The 26628-nt window shown below is 41.8% G+C and overlaps 1 protein-coding gene across 1 annotated transcript in view; it reads left to right on the forward strand.

Moving 5' to 3' along the window:
• Positions 1-26628, forward strand: part of dab2ip (DAB2 interacting protein) — a 120115-nt gene that overhangs the window by 73911 nt on the left and 19576 nt on the right. The window contains 3 exon segments of the mRNA XM_062959747.1: positions 15853-16006; positions 16830-16928; positions 25504-26061. Of these exon segments, the coding sequence (XP_062815817.1) occupies positions 15853-16006; positions 16830-16928; positions 25504-26061 (811 nt within the window).

Raw genomic sequence — 26628 nt, forward strand, 5'->3', positions numbered from 1 at the left:
GCAGGCGCCTTTCCGTGCTGCTCTTGGCAGGGCTCATCCATTCTCATCCATTCTGCCACTGCCACAACGCTCTGGCCAAGGAGCCGGCGGGCGGTTGATGCCCTGATGCGCATGTGCAAGAGGGTTGGCATTGAGGATTCTGTGAATTTATGATGTTGCGTTGACTGCTTATTGCTGATGTTTTGTTTTGCACTTGTTGTATTTTGAACATCACACCTGAGAGGGAGCCCACCCTTTCCGTCCAAGTTACGGACTGAGAGGGAGCCCACCCTTTCCGTCCGAGTTACGGACTGAGAGGGAGCCCACCCTTTCCCTCCAAGTTATGGACTGAGAGGGAGCCCACCCTTTCCCTCCAAGTTACGGACTGAGAGGGAGCTGACCCTTTCCCTCCAAGTTACGGACTGAGAGGGAGCCAGCCCTTTCCCTCCAAGTTACGGACTAAGAGGGAGCCCACCCTTTCCCTCCAAGTTACGGACTGAGAGGAGCTCACCCTTTCCCTCCAAGTTACGGACTGAGAGGGAGCCAGCCCTTTCCCTCCAAGTTACGGACTGAGAGGGAGCCAACCCTATTTCTCCCAAGTTACGGACTGAGAGGGAGCCAGCCCTATTTCTCCAGGTTACGGACTGAGAGGGAGCCAGCCCTATTTCTCCAAGTTACAGACTGAGAGGGAGCCGACCCTTTCCCTCCAAGTTACGGACTGAGAGAGAACTGACCCTTTCCCTCCAAGTTACGGACTGAGAGGGAGCCCACCCTTTCGCTCCAAGTTACGGACTGAGAGGGAGCCCGCCCTTTCCCTCCAAGTTACGGACTGAGAGGAGCCCACCCTTTCCCTCCAAGTTTCGGACTGAGAGGGAGCCCACCCTTTCCCTTCAAATTAACCAAATGGGAGGCAGGTAGACCTTCGCCAGGTATGGCCGTAATTGCCCCCGTTCTACAGCTATCTAGTGATACGTATTATTCAGACAGTCTAAAGTTGGAAGGGACCCCAGGAACTATCTAGACCAGTCTTTCCCATACTTTTGGGAGCCAGTGATCTAGAGTGTAGACCGCCACCAAAGCGGTCTCAGAATATAGTCCCTGCCTCGGACTGAGAGGGAGCCCACCAACTGCCACAGTGGGTCCTTCTGAGGCATCTCTTTGCCTTGCTGCCAGGTCATAAGTGGCCTTTCCCAGCAGCAGTTCCTTTGCGGAGTCCCTCCCTCCGGCATGGCCCAGGGCACGGAGCATGAAGCGCATTGGCTTTGTTTAGGCTGGTTCCCTCTCTGGACGGAGGGCAGGGCCCGAGAGAAAGAGAGAGCCGGGCTCGGGGCCAAGAGCTCAACGTTCCTCTCTCTCTCACACACACACACCATAGAAGGAGGTCCAAAGCAGAGGAGAAGGAAGACATGCAACCAGCTTCCTGCTTTCCTGGCGGGATTGTTCTGGATCCCATGGTGAGTAGGGACTCCCCTTGGCTTTCCTTCCGGGAGTTTAGGAGACTCAGAAGGCAAACTTCCCGCAGCAGTGCCGGGCCACGCAGACCTTCTGTGGCCCTCCTCCCAGCCTTTCTTTCTGATGTGGCACTCCAGACACACACACACCCTTGGCCGCCTTTTAATGATTAAGCAAGACACAAAAAAATGTTTGCAAACATTATCCCAAACAGCTGGGATCGGGAGTTTGAGGGCCGGATGTGTTTCCCTCGGTCTCTTCTTCGGGGCTGGTTCGTGAGCCAAGATCCCTCCTCCTGATGGACACGGAGCATGTAATTGGCGAGGCTAATGAGAGAGTGGGAACGAGGGAAGGGAGGACACAGGCCTTGACGAACTGACCGCAACAGCCTCCCGCTCCTGCCATGTGGCTGCCATGCTCAGAGCTGCACAGCACCACCACCCCTTGGCCCTTGAAGACTCCACGTTGTGGGAGTTGAAGTTCAAAAAACTTGGAGTGAGGGCTGGACCTTGTCTTTGTCTTCTTGGAACTGGACACTTGAGTCAACCAAGGGATCATCTCCATACCCACGATGTGGGCATTGAAGTCCGAAACACTTGGAGTGAGGGCTGAAGTTGGATCTTATCTTGGAACTGGACACTTGAGTTAACCAAGGGATCATCTGCATACCCACGTTGTGGACACTGAAGTCCAAACACTTGGAGTGAGGGCTGAAGTTGGATCTTATCTTGGAACTGGACACTTGAGTCAACCAAGGGATCATCTCCATACCCACGATGTGGGCATTGAAGTCCGAAACACTTGGAGTGAGGGCTGAAGTTGGATCTTATCTTGGAACTGGACACTTGAGTTAACCAAGGGATCATCTGCATACCCACGTTGTGGACACTGAAGTCCAAACACTTGGAGTGAGGGCTGAAGTTGGATCTTATCTTGGAACTGGACACTTGAGTTAACCAAGGGATCATCTGCATACCCACGTTGTGGACATTGAAGTCCAAACACTTGGAGTGAGGGCTGAAGTTGGATCTTATCTTGGAACTGGACACTTGAGTTAACCAAGGGATCATCTGCATACCCACGTTGTGGACATTGAAGTCCAAACACTTGGAGTGAGGGCTGAAGTTGGATCTTATCTTGGAACTGGACACTTGAGTTAACCAAGGGATCATCTGCATACCCACGTTGTGGACATTGAAGTCCAAACACTTGGAGTGAGGGCTGAAGTTGGATCTTATCTTGGAACTGGACACTTGAGTTAACCAAGGGATCATCTGCATACCCACGTTGTGGACATTGAAGTCCAAACACTTGGAGTGAGGGCTGAAGTTGGATCTTATCTTGGAACTGGACACTTGAGTTAACCAAGGGATCATCTGCATACCCACGTTGTGGACACTGAAGTCCAAACACTTGGAGGGAGGGCTGAAGTTGGATCTTATCTTGGAACTGGACACTTGAGTTAACCAAGGGATCATCTGCATACCCACGTTGTGGACACTGAAGTCCAAACACTTGGAGTGAGGGCTGAAGTTGGATCTTATCTTGGAACTGGACACTTGAGTTAACCAAGGGATCATCTGCATACCCACGTTGTGGACATTGAAGTCCAAACACTTGGAGTGAGGGCTGAAGTTGGATCTTATCTTGGAACTGGACACTTGAGTTAACCAAGGGATCATCTGCATACCCACGTTGTGGACACTGAAGTCCAAACACTTGGAGTGAGGGCTGAAGTTGGATCTTATCTTGGAACTGGACACTTGAGTTAACCAAGGGATCATCTGCATACCCACGTTGTGGACATTGAAGTCCAAACACTTGGAGTGAGGGCTGAAGTTGGATCTTATCTTGGAACTGGACACTTGAGTTAACCAAGGGATCATCTGCATACCCACGTTGTGGACACTGAAGTCCAAACACTTGGAGGGAGGGCTGAAGTTGGATCTTATCTTGGAACTGGACACTTGAGTTAACCAAGGGATCATCTGCATACCCACGTTGTGGACATTGAAGTCCAAACACTTGGAGGGAGGGCTGAAGTTGGATCTTATCTTGGAACTGGACACTTGAGTTAACCAAGGGATCATCTGCATACCCACGTTGTGGACACTGAAGTCCAAACACTTGGAGGGAGGGCTGAAGTTGGATCTTATCTTGGAACTGGACACTTGAGTTAACCAAGGGATCATCTGCATACCCACGTTGTGGACACTGAAGTCCAAACACTTGGAGGGAGGGCTGAAGTTGGATCTTATCTTGGAACTGGACACTTGAGTCAACCAAGGGATTTGAAACCCAGGTGTCGGAGGGACGACTTCATGGCATCTTGGTCAGGTTTGAGCTTAAATTAGTGTCTGAAGGGGGAAAAGTTGGCCCATGCCTGCCTTATACATATAGCTTGAAGGTCATTTTATGCATAGTCTCAATCACTTTGTGCATGCAGCATTTGAAAGCAATGGCATTGCGCTCTCGGCCTTCCCACGGGGACAGTTTCTGAGCAATAATAATAATATAATAATAGCGTCCTATTCTGAAATGAAACCATTTAAAGCAACAAAAGAAGTGCCAGGATCTGACTGGCATTTTCCTCTCTGAATTTGGTCAAAATGTATGTAGTTGGAGCAGCATACGGGAAGGGAGAAGTCGCACTTTGTACGTGCTCAGAGGCGCTGCGATCATTTCCATTCGAGGGCAAGCTGAAAGTAGGTCAGGGGACTGAGAGATCCCAGCTCGGGAAGCGGAGCCGACGTGGCTCTTTCCCTCCCCTTTGGCTCCGTAACGCCACCCGCATTCATTCGCCGGGGTTTTGTTCTTCCTCTCAACAATCCGCATTGTTCCCAAAATGTCAAGCGCCGAAGCCCAGGGCTGGTCTGCTTTGTGCGCCGCATGCGCCTCGTTTGTGTTCCTTCCGTCGCCGTTGTCGTTGTCGTTGTCGTCCTTCTCGCTGGTTTCCCTGCCTCTGGAGGAAGGGCCCATTGCCCTTCCTCCCACAATGGAGGAAGACCCCATTGTGGGTCTGGAGGAGTGAATTCGGGAGCAAGATGTTTCCAAACAACCGTCAAAACTAGGTCACGGGGAGACGGTGCGTTGCGGGGAGTGGGGGTCGCGTTTTGGGAAGAAAGGAGCGGTTTCAGACTTCATGCAAATCGACAGCTGTCCAAAGCTGTCAGGTTGAAGAGAGGACGAGAGAGAAGTGGGGAGCAAGGGGTCTGTTCCGCTTCGTGCCCCCCAGCAAACCGCGCTTCCCCCTCGCCTTCCCCTCATCGATCGCCTTGTCAGGTCAATGCATCAGATTCCACTAAACGAGTGGCTACAAAGCCACAAGGAACGGCGCTTGGCCAGCAAGGATCCCATAACATCATAGACCCCCACCGGCCATCTCATCTCCCAGGAACGCACTTCTGAAGGGTCTCCATCCAAGCGCCGAAAGGCCACCGCTTCCAGGGAAGAGAGAAACCCTTAGGATTGTGCATTCGGGTAAACCTTGACCCATTTCATGTCCTGGTGTCTGATGGAGGCTCCAATCCATTTTTTTTGGGGACCCTCCCAAAATTGGGAGGGCAGATATCTGTTTTCACTCTAAGATCCGTTTTCTATGGGACCATTAGGGAGGTTTCCAAGGCTCCCCTTCCCGTCATTGTAGGCATTTAAGCTCAGCTCTAGAGGAGAGGCGCTCAGCTGCAGGCAGGTGTGCGCTTTGAGGCAGTTTCTTACCTGCTTCTTATTCTAGAGGAGGCGCTCGGCTGCAGGCAGGCACGCTCACTTTCTTGGCCTGCACGCCACATTCACTTTCAAAGGCAAGGAGGCAAGTTCTCTTACTCTAAAAGAGGCGCTTGGCTGCAGGCAGGCGTGCGCTTTGAGATGGCTTCTTACCTATTTCTTACTCTAGATTTGGCGCTTGGCTGCAGGCAGGCAGGCTCACTTTCTGGGCCTGCACGCTGCATGCACTTTCCAGGGCAAGGAGGCAAGTTCTCTTACTCCAGAGGAGGCGCTCGGCTGCAGGCAGGTGTTCGCTTTGATGCGAATTCTTACTTGCTTCTTACTCTAGATTTGGCGCTTGGCTGCAGGCAAAAACTCACTTTCTGGGCCTGCACGCCACATGCATTTTCAAAGGCAAGGAGGCAAGTTCTCTTACTCTAGAAGAGGCGCTTGGCTGCAGGCAGGCGTGCGCTTTGAGGTGGCTTCTTACCTGTTTCTTACTCTAGATTTGGCGCTTGGCTGCAGGCAGGCAGGCTTGCTTTCTGACCCTGCACGCCACACACACACTCTTCCCAATACAAGGAGGCATGGAGCGCCACGTGCTCACGAAAAACAGGCGTGGAACTGGGTTTGTGTCGAGCTGATTTCCGTATCGGGAGGGTCTTTCCCGTTACGTGCTTCCGAAGGTAACGAAAGTAGCAAAAGAAAACGGTTCCATGCACAACCTTAGAAACCGTTGTAGCCAATGGGAGCAAAAGCAGTGCCAGGTTGATGGGAAGGACCCCCACCAGAAAGTTTACCAAGTGCGGGTCTAGATATTTTGGACTTCCCGGAATCTCCAGAACGCGGAATCCCGTGAGCCAAAGACTCCAAACTTACTGTGTGTTGACTTTTCCGCTGGTTCCATAGTTGGAGTTACTATTTTCCTTTTTTGGAAGGATGCTCACGACGATGCCTCTCTCGTCTCTCTCTCCCTTTAACATAATTCATTAACGATAAATTAATTTCTCACTTACAGCCACGTAATCCCGTTTGATCCGTGTTCCATCCGGCCCTCTTCGCCCCACGCTTGAAACGCACCTTGCTTTTTAAAGGGTTTATGAATGTTTAAAAACGGCTCTTCTGGTCCCCGAAGTAATTTGACAAGTCTGTCAGCTATTGATTAAAAAGAGGGAGATTTTGGGGGGGGGGGGGAGTAAAAGAGCTACCTGGAATTATTAAAGATTTCGGGCGCCTTGGGGGAGTCGGACGGAGACGGGCGCCTGGATGGAGAAAGGGGAAATTATGCCGAATGAAGTGGAAGGGAAGGGGCTGGGACGTAAATACACTCTTGAAATACTCCGAAAAATCCATTACGACTGTGAAATTAAACTGAAATGAGTCTTTGGCGGTTTCGGGGAGGAGGAAGAGCACGGGAAGCGGGAAGTCTATCTATCCCACATGCTCTTTAACATCTACACCAGTGATGGCCAACCTATGACATGCGTGTCAGCACTAACACGCCTCGCCATTTTTGCTGCCACGCTGCCACATGCAGATTGATTGGATGACTATGTCTTTTCTGGCCAAATTTGGTGTGATGTGGTCCAGTGGTTTTGTTGTTTACTCCATGGGAATTATGCACATTACATTTACTGTATATACTCGAGTATAAGCCTAGTTTTTCAGCCCTTTTTTAAAGACTGAAAAAGCCCCCCTTGGCTTATACTCGGGTGAGGGTCCTGGTTGGCTTATATTTGGGTCAGCTTTTACTCAAGAATATATGGTACATTCATTCTTTTTCTCTATTATTATTGGTAATATTACATTTATTATTTTCCTGTATTATTGTTGCTACTACAGTAGAGTCTCATTTATCCAACATAAACGGGCCGGCAGAAGCTTGGATGAGCGAATATCTTGGATAATAAGGAGAGATTAAGGTAAAGCCTATTGAACATCAAATTAGGTTATGATTTTACAAATTAAGCACCAAAACATCATGTTTTACAACAAATTTAACAGAAAAAGCAGTTCAATACACAGTAATGTTATACTGTAATTACTGTATTTACGAATTTAGCACCAAAATATCACGAAATATTGAAAAAATTGACTTCAAAAATGGCTTGGATAATCCAGAGGCTTGGATAAGCGAGGCTTGGATAAGTGAGACTCTACTGTAATATTATAATATATTATATATACATGTAATATTAATAATAACATTATAATGTAATACAATTTAATAATAATAATAATAATAATAATACACGATTAGAATTGTATATTTATATTACATGCTCTCCCACCCGGGGAGAGTGCGGATGAGCTCCCTCTCTCAGCTCCAGCTCCATGCAGGGACATGAGAGAAACCTCCCACAAGGATGGTAGAAAACATCAGAACATCTGGGCAATGTCCCCTGGGCAACGTCCTTGCAGACGGCCAATTCTCTCACTCCAGAAGCAACTCCGGTTGCTCCTGACACAAAAAAAACCCCAATAACTAATAATATTGCAATATAGTCGTATAATATAATATATTATATGAATATATACTTGTAAACCGCCCTGAGTCCCCCTTATACCCCTGCGGGATATAATGCCACAAATAAATAAATAAAATATGGCAAATGCACCTGTGGCCATCACCGCCCCCCTAGATCACTGCAGCGCCCACAAGGGGGCGGTAGCGCCCTCTTTGGGAATCACTGGTCTATACGAAACCGCTGGGTGAGCTTGTCCGGGGTTTTGGAGTTCGGTGCCATCTATGCCGATGACACCGAACTCTTACTATTCCTTTCCACCGAATTCCAAGGAAGCCTTGGTGGATATATTTGTGGATTGACTCTGCATTGGAGAGGACTCTTGGTTCTCTTGGAAATCACCTTTCGAACATAGACTCTCTTTTTTGAATTTACTTATTTTTATATATACTTATTCGATTACGTGGAGAGAGTGTGGTTTGTGGTGAACAGGGGTCTCAGGGCTCTGGTGCAGCAACACCACTCCGACCCGATTTCCCAAAAAGAAGAGTAATAAAGAGAGATACAGACTTGGTTCTGCACCGGAGACGTCGTCTTGGCCAGGAGCCGCCGAGGTGAGGATCGATTGGCCTTAACCAACCGGATCTTTGGCTGCCGGCCGCCGAGACGCCTAATTAAGCCGTCAGCCGGGGAGGAAGCCGTCGGCCGCCTGGCAGAGCCCGCTCTCCCGATTGCCACGTCCTCGCCCCGCGGAAACGACAGACGAGACAGGGCCGCGAGGGGCATCAAAACGAGCGCCGCGATTTTGGGCTCCGGGAGAGGAGATGTTGTCACAAGCCCGTCTCCTTAATTAGGCCTGCCTGTATGTAAATATTTCAAAGCGGGATAACGACAACAACAACGGAGCGCTTGCCTCTGAGCGATGCGCCGGCGATGCCTCTTCCCTGCCCGTATCTGCATATACCTCTCGCACTTGATTTTTCAAGGCGATTTTTCTTTTTTTCACACAACTCTGTGTTTGAGCCTCTGATTCACACACCACAAACCACAACAACTATTTCCCGTGTTGTGCCTTCAAAGGCCGGCCTCTGTTCAGCTGCATCTTTGCTTGTGCCTCTCTCCTTCTCTGCATTCCTCTTTCCCGAAGCCACTTTCCTGCATGGGAAATGGCCAGAGGGATGGAAATAGAATTCCAGTGCAAAGCTCTGTGTTTGAGCCTCTGATTCACACACCACAAACCACAACAACTATTTCCCGTGTTGTGCCTTCAAAGGCCGGCCTCTGTTCAGCTGCATCTTTGCTTGTGCCTCTCTCCTTCTCTGCATTCCTCTTTCCTGAAGCCACTTTCCTGCATGGGAAATGGCCAGAGGGATGGAAATAGAATTCCAGTGCAAAGCTCTGTGTTTGAGCCTCTGATTCACACACCACAAACCGTAACAAATATTTCCCGTGTTGTGCTTTCAAAGGCCAGCCTCTGTTCAGCTGCATCTTTGCTTGTGCCTCTCTCCTTCTCTGCATTCCTCTTTCTTTTCACCCCGTCCCTTTCCGAAGCCACTTTCCTGCATGGGAAATGGCCAGAGGGATGGAAATAGAATTCCAGGGCATAGCTCTGTGTTTGAGCCTCTGATTCGCGCACCACAAACCACAACAACTTTATTTATGTTTATCCATGCCTCACAGCCTCTGAGGATGCTGGCCATAGATGTGGGTGAAACGTCAGGAGAGAATACTTCTGGAACAAGGCCACACAGCCCGAAAGACATACAACAACCCAATCACAACAACTATTTCCCGTGTTGTGCCTTCAAAGGCCGGCCTCTGTTCAGCTGCATCTTTGCTTGTGCCTCTCTCCTTCTCTGCTTCCCTCTTTCGTTTCACCCCATCCCTTTCCCAAAGCCACTTTCCTGCATGGGAAATAGCCAGAGGGATGGAAATAGAATTCCAGTGCATAGCTCTGTGTTTGAGCCTCTGATTCATACACCACAATAATAATAATAATAACAATAATCTTTATTTTTATATCCCGCCCCAGGAAGGGACTCGGGGCGGCTCACAACAGGGACAAGCCCGAAACAACAACACAACATACTTGACAAAAACTTAAAACATTCCAACGATACACAAAATAAAATAATGGACAGAACAACTATTTTCCATGTTGGGCTTTCAAAGGCCGGCCTCTGTTCAGCTGCATCTTTGCTTTTGCCTCTCTCCTTCTCTGCATTCCTCTTTCGTTTTCCTCCCGTCCCTTTCCCGGAGCCGCTTATCTGCATGGGAAATAGGCAGAGGGATCAAAATAGAAAGCCATGCCTTTGGGCCCACGGGAAATGGCCTTTGGTCTTGGGAAGATGCAGACTTGCTCCATTTGGAAGACCGTTGTTCACGTTGGAGACAGAGGTGGGAAACTGCTGGGAGAGGGTCCCGGTGGGTTGCCACCGGTCGGGAATGGCTCGAGGGTGGGCAGCGACAAAATTCTCCAGTGCAGAAAGCACTTGTCTCCAGGTTCCCTTTCCTGGGCCAGCCTCGCCACCCCAGGAGCCCGTTGGCCTGTGTTTATGCTATGGCTGGAGAGTTAAAGATAGCTAGGGAAGGCAGCTGTCCAGACGGGCATCGACTCTTTGGAAAAGAGAGTTCTGTGCCTGCGTGAGCATGTACAAACACAAGTGAATGCACCCTAGAAGCCGATGGGATTACCTGTCAGGAGCGGACAGGAGAATAATAATAATAATAATAATAATACAATAGAGTCTCACTTATCCAACACTTGCTTATCCAACGTTCTGGATTATCCAATGCATTTTTGTAGTCAGTGTTTTCAATACAACGTGATATTTTGGTGCTAAATTCGTAAATACAGTAATTTCTATGTAGCATTACTGCATATTGAACTACAGTAGAGTCTCGCTTATCCAACACTTGCTTATCCAACGTTCTGTATTATCCAATGCATTTTTGTAGTCAGTGTTTTCAATATGACGTGATATTTTGGTGCTAAATTCGTAAATACAGTAATTACTATGTAGCATTACTGCATATTGAACTACAGTACTTTTTCTGTCAAATTTGTTGTATAACATGATGTTTTGGTGCGTAATTTGTAAAATCATAACCTAATTTGATGTTTAGACTTCTCCTTAATCCCTCCTTATTATCCAACATATTCGCTTATCCAACATTCTGCCAGCCCGTTTATGTTGGATAAGTGAGACTCTACTGCAATAACAACAACTTTATTCTTCTATCCCGCCCCATCTCCCCGAAGGGACTCGGGGCGGCTGGCATGGGGACCAAGCCCCTTTGCATGTTATGTAAGTATGTATGTATGTATGTTTGTTTGTATGTATGGGGCGGTGTATGTGGGAGCTTTCTGATTGGCTGCCACTTCCACAGGCCACTGTGACCGCCAAGAATGACTGACCTGGGCCAAACTTGGCACACATAACCCCCATGACCCATTTTGCATCCTGGTGCTGTCTGGGGGAGGATGATGGGATTTGCAGTACTTTCAAACGCTTCGGCTCCCACAGACCAGTACACAATAAAATGTAATCCCGTAAATATATTTAAAACATATAAACATAAAATCATAAAGAAAGGGACATGATGCTTGGTGCATGGAATACTTCTTTCTGTTTTAAAAGCGTATGGCACTTTATCACTGTTACTTATTTCCATGATACAGCACTTTATGAAACCTGTCCCCGCTGGTTTGCTTTTAATTACTCTGATTTTATCTGCTTGGATTTTAATGTATTGTCCATTATTTTATTTTGTGTATCGTTGGAATGTTTTAAGTTTTTGTCAAATACGTTGTGTTGTTGTTTCGGGCTTGTTCCTGTTGTGAGCCGCCCCGAGTCCCTTCGGGGAGATGGGGCGGGATATAAAAATAAAGTTTATTATTTATTATTATGATTATTAATATTAATAAAAGGAAAACGACACCTCAGGGGGATAGGCCCTCATTTAGAGGGTCAAAGCCAATTAAGAATCACAGCAACAATATTTAGGCTGTCGAAGGCTTTCATGGCTGGGATCACAGGGTTGTTGTATGTTTTCCGGGCTGTCTGGCCATGTTCTAGAAGTATTCTCTCCTGACGTTTCGCCCACATCTATGGCAGGCATCCTCAGAGGTTGTGAGGAGAGAATACTTCTAGAACATGGCCATACAGCCCGGAAAACATACAATACTGGGCTGTGGCGCAGGCGGGAGAGCAAGTTAGCTGTAATTAACTGCAATGAATCACTCTGACCAGGAGGTCATGAGTTCGAGGCCCGCTCGGAGCCTATGTTTGTTTGTCTTTGTTCTATGTTAAAAGGCATTGAATGTTTGCCTATATGTGTAATGTGATCCGCCCTGAGTCCCCTTCGGGGTAAATGCTGTAAATAAATAAATAAACAACCCCAATATTTAGGCTCCCAACGTATGACGTGAAATTTCAGTTGCCATTTAGCTGTGTTTTCACACCATTTGGAGCGATCCTTGTGTTGCGTCCTTTCAGCACAGTGTACCGACAGGGCCTGGCTCTGTTTCGGCATACGGCAACATGTGCTGGAAGTAGCATCGCGGACTTGGGATGGCGGGAATCATAGAATCATAGAATAGTAGAGTTGGAAGAGACCACATGGGCCATCTAGTCCAACCCCCTGCTAAGAAGCAGGAAATCGCATTCAAAGCACCCCCGACAGATGGCCATCCAGCCTCTGCTTAAAAGCCTCCAAGGAAGGAGCCTCCACCACGGCCCCGGGGAGAGAGTTCCACTGTCGAACAGCCCTCACAGTGAGGAAGTTCTTCCTGATGTTCAGGTGGAATCTCCTTCCTTTCCTGTAGTTTGAAGCCCTTGTTCCCTTGCGTCCTAGTCTGCAGGGCAGCAGAAAACAAGCTCCCTCCCTCCTCCCTATGACTTCCCTTCACATATTTGTACATGGCTCTCATGTCTCCTCTCAGCCTTCTCTTCTGCAGGCTAAACATGCCCAGCTCTTTAAGCCGCTCCTCATAGGGCTTGTTCTCCAGACCTTTGATCATTTTAGTCTCCCTCCTCTGGACGCTTTCCAGCTTGTCAACATCTCCCTTCAACTGTGGTGCCCAAAATTGGACGCAGTGTGATTCCAGGTAAAGTGGTCTGACCAAGGCAGAAGAGAATAAGGGGGAGCAGGACTTCCCTGGATCTAGACGCTATTCCCCTCTTGATGCAGGACAGAATCCCATTGGCTTTTTTAGCAGCCGCATCACATTCCTGGCTCATGTTCATCTTCCTCCCCACGAGGACTCCAAGGTCTTTTTCGCACACACTGCTGTCAAGCCAGGCCTCATCCCCCATTCTGTATCTTTGATTTCCATTTTTTCTGCCGAAGTGAAGTCTCTTGCATTTGTCTCTGTTGAACTTCATTTTGTTAGTTTTGGCCCATCTCTCTAGTCTGTCAAGATCGTTTTGAATTCTGCTCCTGTCTTCTGGAGTGTTGGCTCTCCCTCCCAGTTTGGTGTCGTCTGCAAACTTGATGATCGTGCCTTCTAACCCTTCGTCTAAGTCGTTAATAAAGATGTTGAACAGAACCGGGCCCAGGATGGAGCCCTGCTTGTGGCACTCCACTTGTCACTTCTTTCCATGATGAAGTGACAAGTGGAGTGCCGCAGGGCTCCGTCCTGGGCCCGGTTCTGTTCAACATCTTTATTAACGACTTAGACGAAGGGTTAGAAGGGAAAGCGGGTGCGCGGACGGCATCGGCCTGCGTGCCTGGCCTGCCGAAGAAGCATCGGTGCAGGGAGCCCTTGACATTTGCGGCGGTGGCGGCAGACGTGGCTCCCTTTCCCCAGCTACAGAGGCAGCCAATGGCGAGCGCATGGAAGGACGGAGAGACGTCCTCACACACACCATGCGTGCCTCTGGAGAGGGAGCAAAGGCAGGACCAACGTTGCATCACATGGAGAGGGGAAAGCGTGGGTCGCCGTCCCTTTAAGACAGGCACGGGCCAACTTGGGCCTTCCCTCCAGATGTTTTAGGAATGGTGGGAGTTGAAGTCCAAAATATCTGGAGGGCCCAAGTTGGCCCATGCCTGGTCTAGAAGGCAGAGAAAAACACCAGTAATTGCCCGGGGTGTCGGCTACAAGTCAGCACACTACAAGGTGTTCGTTCTCTTTCAAATCCAAAAAGTCACAGATATCTATACAGTATAAAGGAGGTAACCAAAGGTTGTGTCTGTTAAGTCACAGTCATCTTATGCATATATATCCACCAAAAGATTAGATTCTCACAAGTATGTGTTCATATAACAACACAGTTTGAGTTTTAATTACTCTGCTGCTTAAAGCATATAATGCAGGGTTAAGCTTTTACTCATATATGCATAAGTAACATCATATATGCATAGGTAACACAATAGTTAGAGTTCAATTCACTCTTTTGCGACTTGTTATAACAATATTATTATTGCACAGTACGTTGCAAGTAGTTGTCTTCTTTTTCTTTTTTGCATATGAGGAGAAGGTTGATAAGTAGAAATGAAGAAAGTATCTGATAAGAGAAATGTTTGTTGTGTCCTTAAAGGGATGCACGACAAAGAGTCCCGGGTTTTCTTCTTCTTTGTTTCGGGTCAAGCCCTTCTTCAGGTTTTTTTAGGCCAATTAAGTTGCAGAGACTTTATATTCTCCTTGAATTCTCATTCCTACATAAATATCAACAGACAAAAAACAATAGATATGCCAAAAGGCACCCAATTCAATTCCTGCGTTGCACTACATAGAGTGTAGTAGTAAGGTTTTTTGTTTTCCGTAGTGAGCCGTAGTTCGTTCTCTTTCACCATTGATCTCCGGTTTAGGTGGCTGAGGGGGAAAAGGAAGGGTCCTGAGGTTGTTAGGGATGGTGGGAGTTGTAGTCCAAAACACCTGGAAGGAGGGCCCAAGTTGGCCCAGGCCTGGTCTAGAAGGCAGAGAAAAACACCAGTAATTGCCCGGGGTGTCGACCACTGATAAGCGTTTGCCTACAAGTCAGCACACTACGAGGTGTTTGTCCTCTTTCACCATTGATCTCTGGTTTAAGTGACTGAGCGGGGAAAGGTTGTTAGGGATGGTGGGAGTTGCAGTCCAAAACACCTGGAAGGAGGGCCCAAAAACCTCTGAGTTTGCAATGAAATCTCGCCCCCACCGTGCCGTATTTTCCTTCCCCGATTCCGTCCTTTGCTCTGTCAAGTGGAGGAATGATTCTTGAATTCAGCAGACAAATAATCAAAAGGTAAACATCGCCGGCGGTTGGTTTCCTATTTGCATTATTGATCCTGCGTTCTTTTTTTTTTAGTTTGAAATTTCCGTTCATTTCCCTGGAGTGTGTTGATATGATAATATATTATAATATCATCATTGGTCTCGTTTGGGGAAGTTGCTGTTTGCAGCAGTTTTAAGTTGCACCGGGAAGCACTTTTGAGGATCAATCCACGAGGGGAAAAATACCAAATTGGAGTCCTTAATAGTCCTACTGATGGGAGTGACTCTGAGCACGTGCAGACGGCAGGACGAAAGTGGCAGAACCGGGGAGGGGGAAGTCCCTAGTCACTAGGTATAGTTGTGCTCACTGAGGTCCGTAAGTTGTAGTTCTCTACTGAAGTCCGAACAGCAACATGCATCCACCTCCACTGAGGTGTAAATTAGATACACATTCACCTCTACTGAGGTGTTAAACAGACTGAATGCAAAATGGAGTCTTGAGTCTGAACATGTTTAGTACAACCACATATCCATAGTCTTTAGGTATAGTTGTACTCACTGGAGTCCATAACTCGTACTTCTCTACTGAAGTCTGACAGCGACATGCATCCACCTCCACTGAGGTGTGAATTAGATACACATCCACCTCTACTGAGGTGTTAAACAGACTGAATGCAAAATGGAGTCTTGAGTCTGAACCACATGAACCTTAGGGATAGTTGTACTCACTGGAGTCCATAAGTCGTACTTCTCTACTGAAGTCTGAATAGCGACATGCATCCATTTCCACTGAGGTGTAAAGCAGACTGAATGCAAAATGGAGTCTTGAGTCTGAACATGCTCAGTATATCCACATGTCTATAGTTTTTAGGTACAGTTGTACTCACTGAAGTCCATAAGTCATACTTCTCTACTGAAGTCCGAACAGTGACATGCATCCACCTTCACTGAGGTGTAAAGCAGACTGAATGCACAATGGAGTCCTGAGTCTGAACATGCTCAGTACAACCACCTGTCTATAGCCTGGCTGACCCTCCGGCTGTGTGTGTCTCCCTGCAGATCCCATCAGATGCCGAGGCTGAAGGAGTCGCGCTCCCACGAGTCCCTGCTCAGTCCCAGTAGCGCGGTGGAGGCCCTGGACCTCAGCATGGAGGAGGAGGTGGTCATCAAGCCCGTGCACAGCAGCATCTTGGGCCAGGACTTCTGCTTCGAGGTAAGGGCGGGGAATTGTGGGAGTTGGAGTCCAAAACACCCGGAGTTGGGTCGTCTCCATATCTGGACTTGCTCTGCTGTTCCCATCAGTGCTGCACCCCATCCCTCTGCTTCGCGTCTGCATTTTGGGGGATTATGCAAAACGGATTGATGCAAATGTCCCAATTTGCATAATGTCTCCTAGATGCTGGATTGCCCCCCCCCCCATTCCTTGGTTTCCAAGGAGGGGCATTTCAGGGGCCCGTAAAATAATTACAATTCCGTGTCGCATTAATCCGAGGAAAGCTTGCGTTCCCGCGACCGATCTGCGTGATGAATTATTCATGCCGCCTCCTTTTCCGGCATAATTCGTATTGTGCTCGGAATATTTTTTATGGGGGGAGGGGGTGGATTCCAGCCTCAGGCGAGAGAGCTTTGCCCAAGCGGGGTCCGAGATTCCCAGACCAGATAAACGACCCAAAATAGGCGCTTAGCTCATTGGAGGTTCGGACTAAAACCCGGACGTCTGGTCCTGGGGTCGTTTGAAGGCGCTCCTTCAGAACGGCATCCGAGATTGTAACGAATGGTTTGGGTGCTAATCCATGAAAGCTGTCATTTTGTCGTGTCCACTGGAGAGATTGCCGATGTGAGTCTTGTGCCCGCTCTACAAAGCACACTTTTGTATATTGACACCTCAGTGGAGGTGGATGTGTGTCTGAATTCAAAAAGGAGTCCTGAGCCTGAATGTGCTCAGCACAGTCCCATGTCTATAGTCCCTCCACACAAATGAGGTGCAGTCAGACTGGCAAGCAGCGTTGTTGTTGACGCTCCGCTCTTCCCTCCAGGTGACAACGTCTTCCGGCAGCAAATGCTTCTCCTGCCGATCGGCGGCCGAGCGCGACAAATGGATGGAGAACCTGCGGCGGGCCGTCCACCCAAACAAGGTAGACGCAGCACCAGCCGGAGGGCCAAAGTTGGCCCATGCCTCCTGGCAGAGCTGGGTAGATACATATGTAGATGCATGTTTAGTACACACAGATAATTACACAATAATAATAATATATATAATAATAATATAATATATATAATAATAATAATAATAGTAGTAGTAGTAGCAATACCGTCAGCCTTGCTTTGTCTGCCCAGGACAACAGCCGGCGGGTGGAGAACCTGTTCAAATAGTTACACAATAATAATGATGATGATGATGATGATGATGATGATGATGTCATAGTAGTACCGTTGGCTGTGGGTGGTAGTTACATAATAATAATAATAATAATCATAATAATAATAATAAACTGATAATAATGATGTCGTAGTAGTAGTACTGTTGACTGCGGGTGGAGAACTTGCTCAAATAGTTACACAATAATAATAATAATAATAATAATAATAATAATAATAATAATAATAATAATAATAATGTAGTACTGTTGGCTGCGGGTGGAGAACCTGCTCAAATAGTTACACAATAATAATAATAATAATAATAATAATAATAATAATAATAATAATAATAATAATAATAATAATGTCGTAGTAGTAGTACCGTTGGCTGCGGGTGGAGAACCTGCTCAAATAGTTACATAATAATAATAATAATAATAATAATAATAATAATAATGTTGTACTGTTGGCTGTGGGTGGAGAACCTGCTCAAATAGTTACACAATAATAATAATAATAATAATAATAATAATAATAATAATAATAATAATAATAATGTCGTAGTAGTACCGTTGGCTGTGGGCGGAGAACCTGCTCAAATAGTTACACAATAATAATAATAATAATAATAATAATAATTATTATTATTATTATTATTATTATTGGGAAGTGTTCGACTTGTGATTTTGTGATACGAAATCCAGCAGATCTATCTTGTTTGCTGTGTCATACTGTGTCTTAGTATAATAAATAATAATAATAATAATAATAGTAATAACAATAATGTACCATTGGCTGCAGGTGGAGAACCTGCTCAAATAGTTACACAATAATAATAATAATAATAATAATAATATCCATCATATCTATCTTGTTTGCTGTGTTATACTATGTGTCAATAATAATAATAATAATAATAATAATATCCAGCATATCTATCTTGTTTGCTGTGTTATACTATGTGTCAATAATAATAATAATAATAATAATAATAATAATAATAATAATAATAATGTCGTAGTAGTACCGTTGGCTGTGGGTGGAGAACCTGCTCAAATAGTTACACAATAATAATAATAATAATAATAATAATAATTATTATTATTGGGAAGTGTTCGACTTGTGATTTTGTGATACGAAATCCAGCAGATCTATCTTGTTTGCTGTGTCATACTGTGTCTTAGTATAATAAATAATAATAATAATAATAATAATAGTAATAACAATAATGTACCATTGGCTGCAGGTGGAGAACCTGCTCAGACAGTTACACAATAATAATAATAATAATAATATCCAGCATATCTATCTAGTTTGCTGTGTTATACTATGTGTCAATAATAATAATAATAATAATAATAATAATAATAATAATAATAATATCCAGCATATATATCTTGTTTGCTGTGTTATACTATGTGTCAATAATAATAATAATAATATCCAGAATATCTATCTTGTTTGCTGTGTTATACTATGTGTCAATAATAATAATAATAATAATAATAATAATAATAATAATAATAATATCCAGCATATATATCTTGTTTGCTGTGTTATATTATGTGTCAATAATAATAATAATAATATCCAGCATATCTATCTTGTTTGCTGTGTTATACTGTGTCAATAATAATAATAATAATAATAATAATAATAATAATAATATCCAGCATATCTATCTTGTTTGCTGTGTTATACTATGTGTCAATAATAATAATAATAATAATAATAATAATAATAATAATAATATCCAACATATCTGTTTGCTGTGTCATACTATGTCTTAGTATAATAGTAATAATAATAATAATAATAATAATAATAATAATAATAATAATAATAATAATGTTGTAGTAGTAGTACCATTGGCTGCGGGTGGAGAACCTGCTCAAATAGTTATGCAATAATAATAATAATAATAATATTATTATTATTATTATTATTGGGAAGTGTTTGACTTTTGTGATACGAAATCCAGCATGTCTATCTTGTTTGCTGTGTCATACTATGCCTTAGTATAATAATAATAACAATAATAATAATAATGCGGCCACCCTACTGAGATCTGCACGCATCATCCGAAAATGCATCACACAGTCCTAGACACTTGGGAAGTGTTTGACTTGTGATTTTGTGATACGAAACCCAGCATGTCTATCTTGTTTGCTGTGTCATAATAATAATAATAATAATAATAATAATAATAATAATAATAATAATAATAATACATCACACAGTCCTAGACACTTGGGAAGTGTTTGACTTGTGATTTTGTGATACGAAACCCAGCATGTCTATCTTGTTTGCTGTGTCATAATAATAATAATAATAATAATAATAATAATAATAATAATAATAATAATAATACATCACACAGTCCTAGACACTTGGGAAGTGTTTGACTTGTGATTTTGTGATACAAAACCCAGCATGTCTATCTTGTTTGCTGTGTCATAATAATAATAATAATAATAATAATAATAATAATAATAATAATAATAATACATCACACAGTCCTAGACACTTGGGAAGTGTTCGATTTGCGATTTTGTGATATGAAATCCAGCATGTCTATCTTGTTTGCTGTGTCATAATAATAATAATAATAATAATAATAATAATAATAATACATCACACAGTCCTAGACACTTGGGAAGTGTTTGACTTGTGATTTTGTGATATGAAATCCAGCATGTCTATCTTGTTTGCTGTGTCATAATAATAATAATAATAATAATAATAATAATAATAATAATAATAATAATAATAATACATCACACAGTCCTAGACACTTGGGAAGTGTTTGACTTGTGATTTTGTGATACGAAATCCTGCATGTCTGTCTTGTTTGCTGTGTCATAATAATAATAATAATAATAATAATAATAATAATAATAATAATAATACATCACACAGTCCTAGACACTTGGGAAGTGTTTGACTTGTGATTTTGTGATATGAAATCCAGCATGTCTGTCTTGTTTGCTGTGTCATAATAATAATAATAATAATAATAATAATAATAATAATAATACATCACACAGTCCTAGACACTTGGGAAGTGTTTGACTTGTGATTTTGTGATACGAAATCCTGCATGTCTGTCTTGTTTGCTGTGTCATAATAATAATAATAATAATAATAATAATAATACATCACACAGTCCTAGACACTTGGGAAGTGTTTGACTTGTGATTTTGTGATACGAAATCCTGCATGTCTGTCTTGTTTGCTGTGTCATAATAATAATAATAATAATAATAATAATAATAATAATAATAATAATAATACATCACACAGTCCTAGACACTTGGGAAGTGTTTGACTTGTGATTTTGTGATACGAAATCCTGCATGTCTGTCTTGTTTGCTGTGTCATAATAATAATAATAATAATAATAATAATAATACATCACACAGTCCTAGACACTTGGGAAGTGTTTGACTTGTGATTTTGTGATATGAAATCCTGCATGTCTGTCTTGTTTGCTGTGTCATAATAATAATAATAATAATAATAATAATAATAATAATAATAATAATAATACATCACACAGTCCTAGACACTTGGGAAGTGTTTGACTTGTGATTTTGTGATATGAAATCCAGCATGTCTATCTTGTTTGCTGTGTCATAATAATAATAATAATAATAATAATAATAATAATAATAATAATACATCACACAGTCCTAGACACTTGGGAAGTGTTTGACTTGTGATTTTGTGATACGAAATCCTGCATGTCTGTCTTGTTTGCTGTGTCATAATAATAATAATAATAATAATAATAATAATAATAATAATAATACATGACACAGTCCTAGACACTTGGGAAGTGTTTGACTTGTGATTTTGTGATATGAAATCCAGCATGTCTGTCTTGTTTGCTGTGTCATAATAATAATAATAATAATAATAATAATAATAATAATAATAATACATGACACAGTCCTAGACACTTGGGAAGTGTTTGACTTGTGATTTTGTGATATGAAATCCAGCATGTCTGTCTTGTTTGCTGTGTCATAATAATAATAATAATAATAATAATAATAATAATAATAATAATACATCACACAGTCCTAGACACTTGGGAAGTGTTTGACTTGTGATTTTGTGATACGAAATCCTGCATGTCTGTCTTGTTTGCTGTGTCATAATAATAATAATAATAATAATAATAATAATAATAATAATAATAATAATACATCACACAGTCCTAGACACTTGGGAAGTGTTTGACTTGTGATTTTGTGATACGAAATCCTGCATGTCTGTCTTGTTTGCTGTGTCATAATAATAATAATAATAATAATAATAATAATACATCACACAGTCCTAGACACTTGGGAAGTGTTTGACTTGTGATTTTGTGATACGAAATCCTGCATGTCTGTCTTGTTTGCTGTGTCATAATAATAATAATAATAATAATAATAATAATAATAATACATCACACAGTTCTAGACACTTGGGAAGTGTTTGACTTGTGATTTTGTGATACGAAATCCTGCATGTCTGTCTTGTTTGCTGTGTCATAATAATAATAATAATAATAATAATAATAATAATAATAATAATAATACATCACACAGTTCTAGACACTTGGGAAGTGTTTGACTTGTGATTTTGTGATACGAAATCCTGCATGTCTGTCTTGTTTGCTGTGTCATAATAATAATAATAATAATAATAATAATAATAATAATAATAATAATACATCACACAGTCCTAGACACTTGGGAAGTGTTTGACTTGTGATTTTGTGATACGAAATCCAGCATGTCTATCTTGTTTGTTGTGTCATAATAATAATACACAATAATAATAATAATAATAATAATAATAATAATAATAATACATCACACAGGCCTAGACACTTGGGAAGTGTTTGACTTGTGATTTTGTGATACGAAATCCAGCATGTCTATCTTGTTTGTTGTGTCATAATAATAATAATAATAATAATAATAATAATAATAATAATAATAATACATCACACAGTCCTAGACACTTGGGAAGTGTTTGACTTGTGATTTTGTGATACGAAACCCAGCATGTCTATCTTGTTTGCTGTGTCATAATAATAATAATAATAATAATAATAATAATAATAATAATAATACATCACACAGTCCTAGACACTTGGGAAGTGTTTGACTTGTGATTTTGTGATACAAAACCCAGCATGTCTATCTTGTTTGCTGTGTCATAATAATAATAATAATAATAATAATAATAATAATAATACATCACACAGTCCTAGACACTTGGGAAGTGTTCGATTTGCGATTTTGTGATATGAAATCCAGCATGTCTATCTTGTTTGCTGTGTCATAATAATAATAATAATAATAATAATAATAATAATACATCACACAGTCCTAGACACTTGGGAAGTGTTTGACTTGTGATTTTGTGATATGAAATCCAGCATGTCTATCTTGTTTGCTGTGTCATAATAATAATAATAATAATAATAATAATAATAATAATAATAATAATAATAATAATACATCACACAGTCCTAGACACTTGGGAAGTGTTTGACTTGTGATTTTGTGATACGAAATCCTGCATGTCTGTCTTGTTTGCTGTGTCATAATAATAATAATAATAATAATAATAATAATAATAATAATAATAATAATACATCACACAGTCCTAGACACTTGGGAAGTGTTTGACTTGTGATTTTGTGATATGAAATCCAGCATGTCTATCTTGTTTGCTGTGTCATAATAATAATAATAATAATAATAATAATAATAATAATAATAATAATAATACATCACACAGTCCTAGACACTTGGGAAGTGTTTGACTTGTGATTTTGTGATACGAAATCCTGCATGTCTGTCTTGTTTGCTGTGTCATAATAATAATAATAATAATAATAATAATAATAATAATAATAATACATCACACAGTCCTAGACACTTGGGAAGTGTTTGACTTGTGATTTTGTGATACGAAATCCTGCATGTCTGTCTTGTTTGCTGTGTCATAATAATAATAATAATAATAATAATAATAATAATAATAATAATAATACATCACACAGTCCTAGACACTTGGGAAGTGTTTGACTTGTGATTTTGTGATATGAAATCCAGCATATCTATCTTGTTTGCTGTGTCATAATAATAATAATAATAATAATAATAATAATAATAATAATAATAATACATCACACAGTCCTAGACACTTGGGAAGTGTTTGACTTGTGATTTTGTGATATGAAATCCAGCATATCTATCTTGTTTGCTGTGTCATAATAATAATAATAATAATAATAATAATAATAATAATAATAATAATACATCACACAGTCCTAGACACTTGGGAAGTGTTTGACTTGTGATTTTGTGATATGAAATCCAGCATGTCTATCTTGTTTGCTGTGTCATAATAATAATAATAATAATAATAATAATAATAATAATAATAATAATAATAATACATCACACAGTCCTAGACACTTGGGAAGTGTTTGACTTGTGATTTTGTGATACGAAACCCAGCATGTCTGTCTTGTTTGCTGTGTCATAATAATAATAATAATAATAATAATAATAATACATCACACAGTCCTAGACACTTGGGAAGTGTTTGACTTGTGATTTTGTGATACGAAACCCAGCATGTCTATCTTGTTTGCTGTGTCATAATAATAATAATAATAATAATAATAATAATAATAATAATACATCACACAGTCCTAGACACTTGGGAAGTGTTTGACTTGTGATTTTGTGATACGAAATCCTGCATGTCTGTCTTGTTTGCTGTGTCATAATAATAATAATAATAATAATAATAATAATAATAATAATAATAATAATAATAATACATCACACAGTCCTAGACACTTGGGAAGTGTTTGACTTGTGATTTTGTGATATGAAATCCAGCATATCTATCTTGTTTGCTGTGTCATAATAATAATAATAATAATAATAATAATAATAATAATAATAATAATACATCACACAGTCCTAGACACTTGGGAAGTGTTTGACTTGTGATTTTGTGATATGAAATCCAGCATATCTATCTTGTTTGCTGTGTCATAATAATAATAATAATAATAATAATAATAATAATAATAATAATAATACATCACACAGTCCTAGACACTTGGGAAGTGTTTGACTTGTGATTTTGTGATATGAAATCCAGCATGTCTATCTTGTTTGCTGTGTCATAATAATAATAATAATAATAATAATAATAATAATAATAATAATAATAATAATACATCACACAGTCCTAGACACTTGGGAAGTGTTTGACTTGTGATTTTGTGATACGAAACCCAGCATGTCTGTCTTGTTTGCTGTGTCATAATAATAATAATAATAATAATAATAATAATACATCACACAGTCCTAGACACTTGGGAAGTGTTTGACTTGTGATTTTGTGATACGAAACCCAGCATGTCTATCTTGTTTGCTGTGTCATAATAATAATAATAATAATAATAATAATAATAATAATACATCACACAGTCCTAGACACTTGGGAAGTGTTTGACTTGTGATTTTGTGATACGAAACCCAGCATGTCTATCTTGTTTGCTGTGTCATAATAATAATAATAATAATAATAATAATAATAATAATAATAATAATAATAATACATCACACAGTCCTAGACACTTGGGAAGTGTTTGACTTGTGATTTTGTGATACGAAACCCAGCATGTCTGTCTTGTTTGCTGTGTCATAATAATAATAATAATAATAATAATAATAATAATAATAATAATAATAATAATAATAATACATCACACAGTCCTAGACACTTGGGAAGTGTTTGACTTGTGATTTTGTGATACGAAACCCAGTATGTCTATCTTGTTTGCTGTGTCATAATAATAATAATAATAATAATAATAATAATAATAATAATAATAATAATACATCACACAGTCCTAGACACTTGGGAAGTGTTTGACTTGTGATTTTGTGATACGAAACCCAGCATGTCTGTCTTGTTTGCTGTGTCATAATAATAATAATAATAATAATAATAATAATAATAATAATAATAATAATAATAATAATACATCACACAGTCCTAGACACTTGGGAAGTGTTTGACTTGTGATTTTGTGATACGAAACCCAGCATGTCTGTCTTGTTTGCTGTGTCATAATAATAATAATAATAATAATAATAATAATAATAATAATAATAATAATACATCACACAGTCCTAGACACTTGGGAAGTGTTTGACTTGTGATTTTGTGATACGAAACCCAGTATGTCTATCTTGTTTGCTGTGTCATAATAATGCTGATGCTGATGCTGATGTGGTTGTGGTGGTGGCCTTGCAGGACAACAGCCGTCGAGTGGAGCACCTGCTGAAGCTGTGGATCATCGAGGCCAAGGACCTTCCGGCCAAGAAGCGCTACCTGTGCGAGCTGTGCCTGGACGAGGTGCTGTACGCGCGCACCACGTGCAAGCTCAAGACGGACAACGTCTTCTGGGGGGAGCACTTTGAGTTCTCCAACCTGCCCCCGCTGCGCAGCATCGCCGTCCACCTCTTCCGGGAGACGGACAAGAAGAAGAAGAAGGACAAGGCCAGCCTGGTGGGCCTGGTCAGCATCCCGGCCGCGGCCGTGGCGGGGCGCCAGTTTGTGGAGAAGTGGTACCCGGTGTCGGGGGCGCCGGCGGGGAAGGGCAAGGCGGGGGCGCCGGCCATGATCCGCATCAAGGCGCGCTACCAGAGCATGAGCATCCTGCCCATGGAGATGTACAAGGAGTTCGCCGAGTACGTCACCAACCACTACCTGGCCCTCTGCGCCGCCCTGGAGCCCGCCCTCAGCGCCAAGAGCAAGGAGGAGATGGCCGCCGCCCTCGTCCACATCCTCCAGAGCACCGGCAAGGCCAAGGTGGGGCCAGGCCTGGCTGCTCCCTGCCTGGGGCAGCACGGGGGGCCGGGTTTGTGTGTGTGTGTGTATATATATATGTATGTGGAGTTACGTCCAGGGTGGGAGGAAGAATTCCTGTCTCTTGGTTGCTATTGATCGCCTTGATTCGCATCGAATGGCCTTGCAGCTCCAAGGCCTGGCTGCTCCCTGCCTGGGGCACCGGGGGCGGGGTTTGTTGGGTGGGGTTTGTGTGTATGTATGTATGTATGTATGTATGTGTGTGTATATACAGTAGAGTCTCATTTATCCAACATAAACGGGCCAGCAGAACGTTGGATAAGCGAATATGTTGGATAATAAGGAGAGATTAAGGAGAAGCCTATTAAACACCAAATTAGGTTATGATTTTACAAATTAAGCACCAAAACATCATGTTAGACAACAAATCTGACAGTAAAAGTCGTTCAATACGCAGTAATGCTACATAGTAATTACTGTATTTACGAATTTCGCACCAAAATATCATGATATATTGAAAACATTGACTACAAAAATGCGTTGGATAATCCAGAACGTTGGATAAGTGAG

The sequence above is a fragment of the Anolis carolinensis genome, unplaced genomic scaffold (genome assembly GCF_035594765.1).
Source record: "Anolis carolinensis isolate JA03-04 unplaced genomic scaffold, rAnoCar3.1.pri scaffold_7, whole genome shotgun sequence".
Taxonomy (NCBI): Eukaryota; Metazoa; Chordata; class Lepidosauria; order Squamata; family Dactyloidae; genus Anolis; species Anolis carolinensis.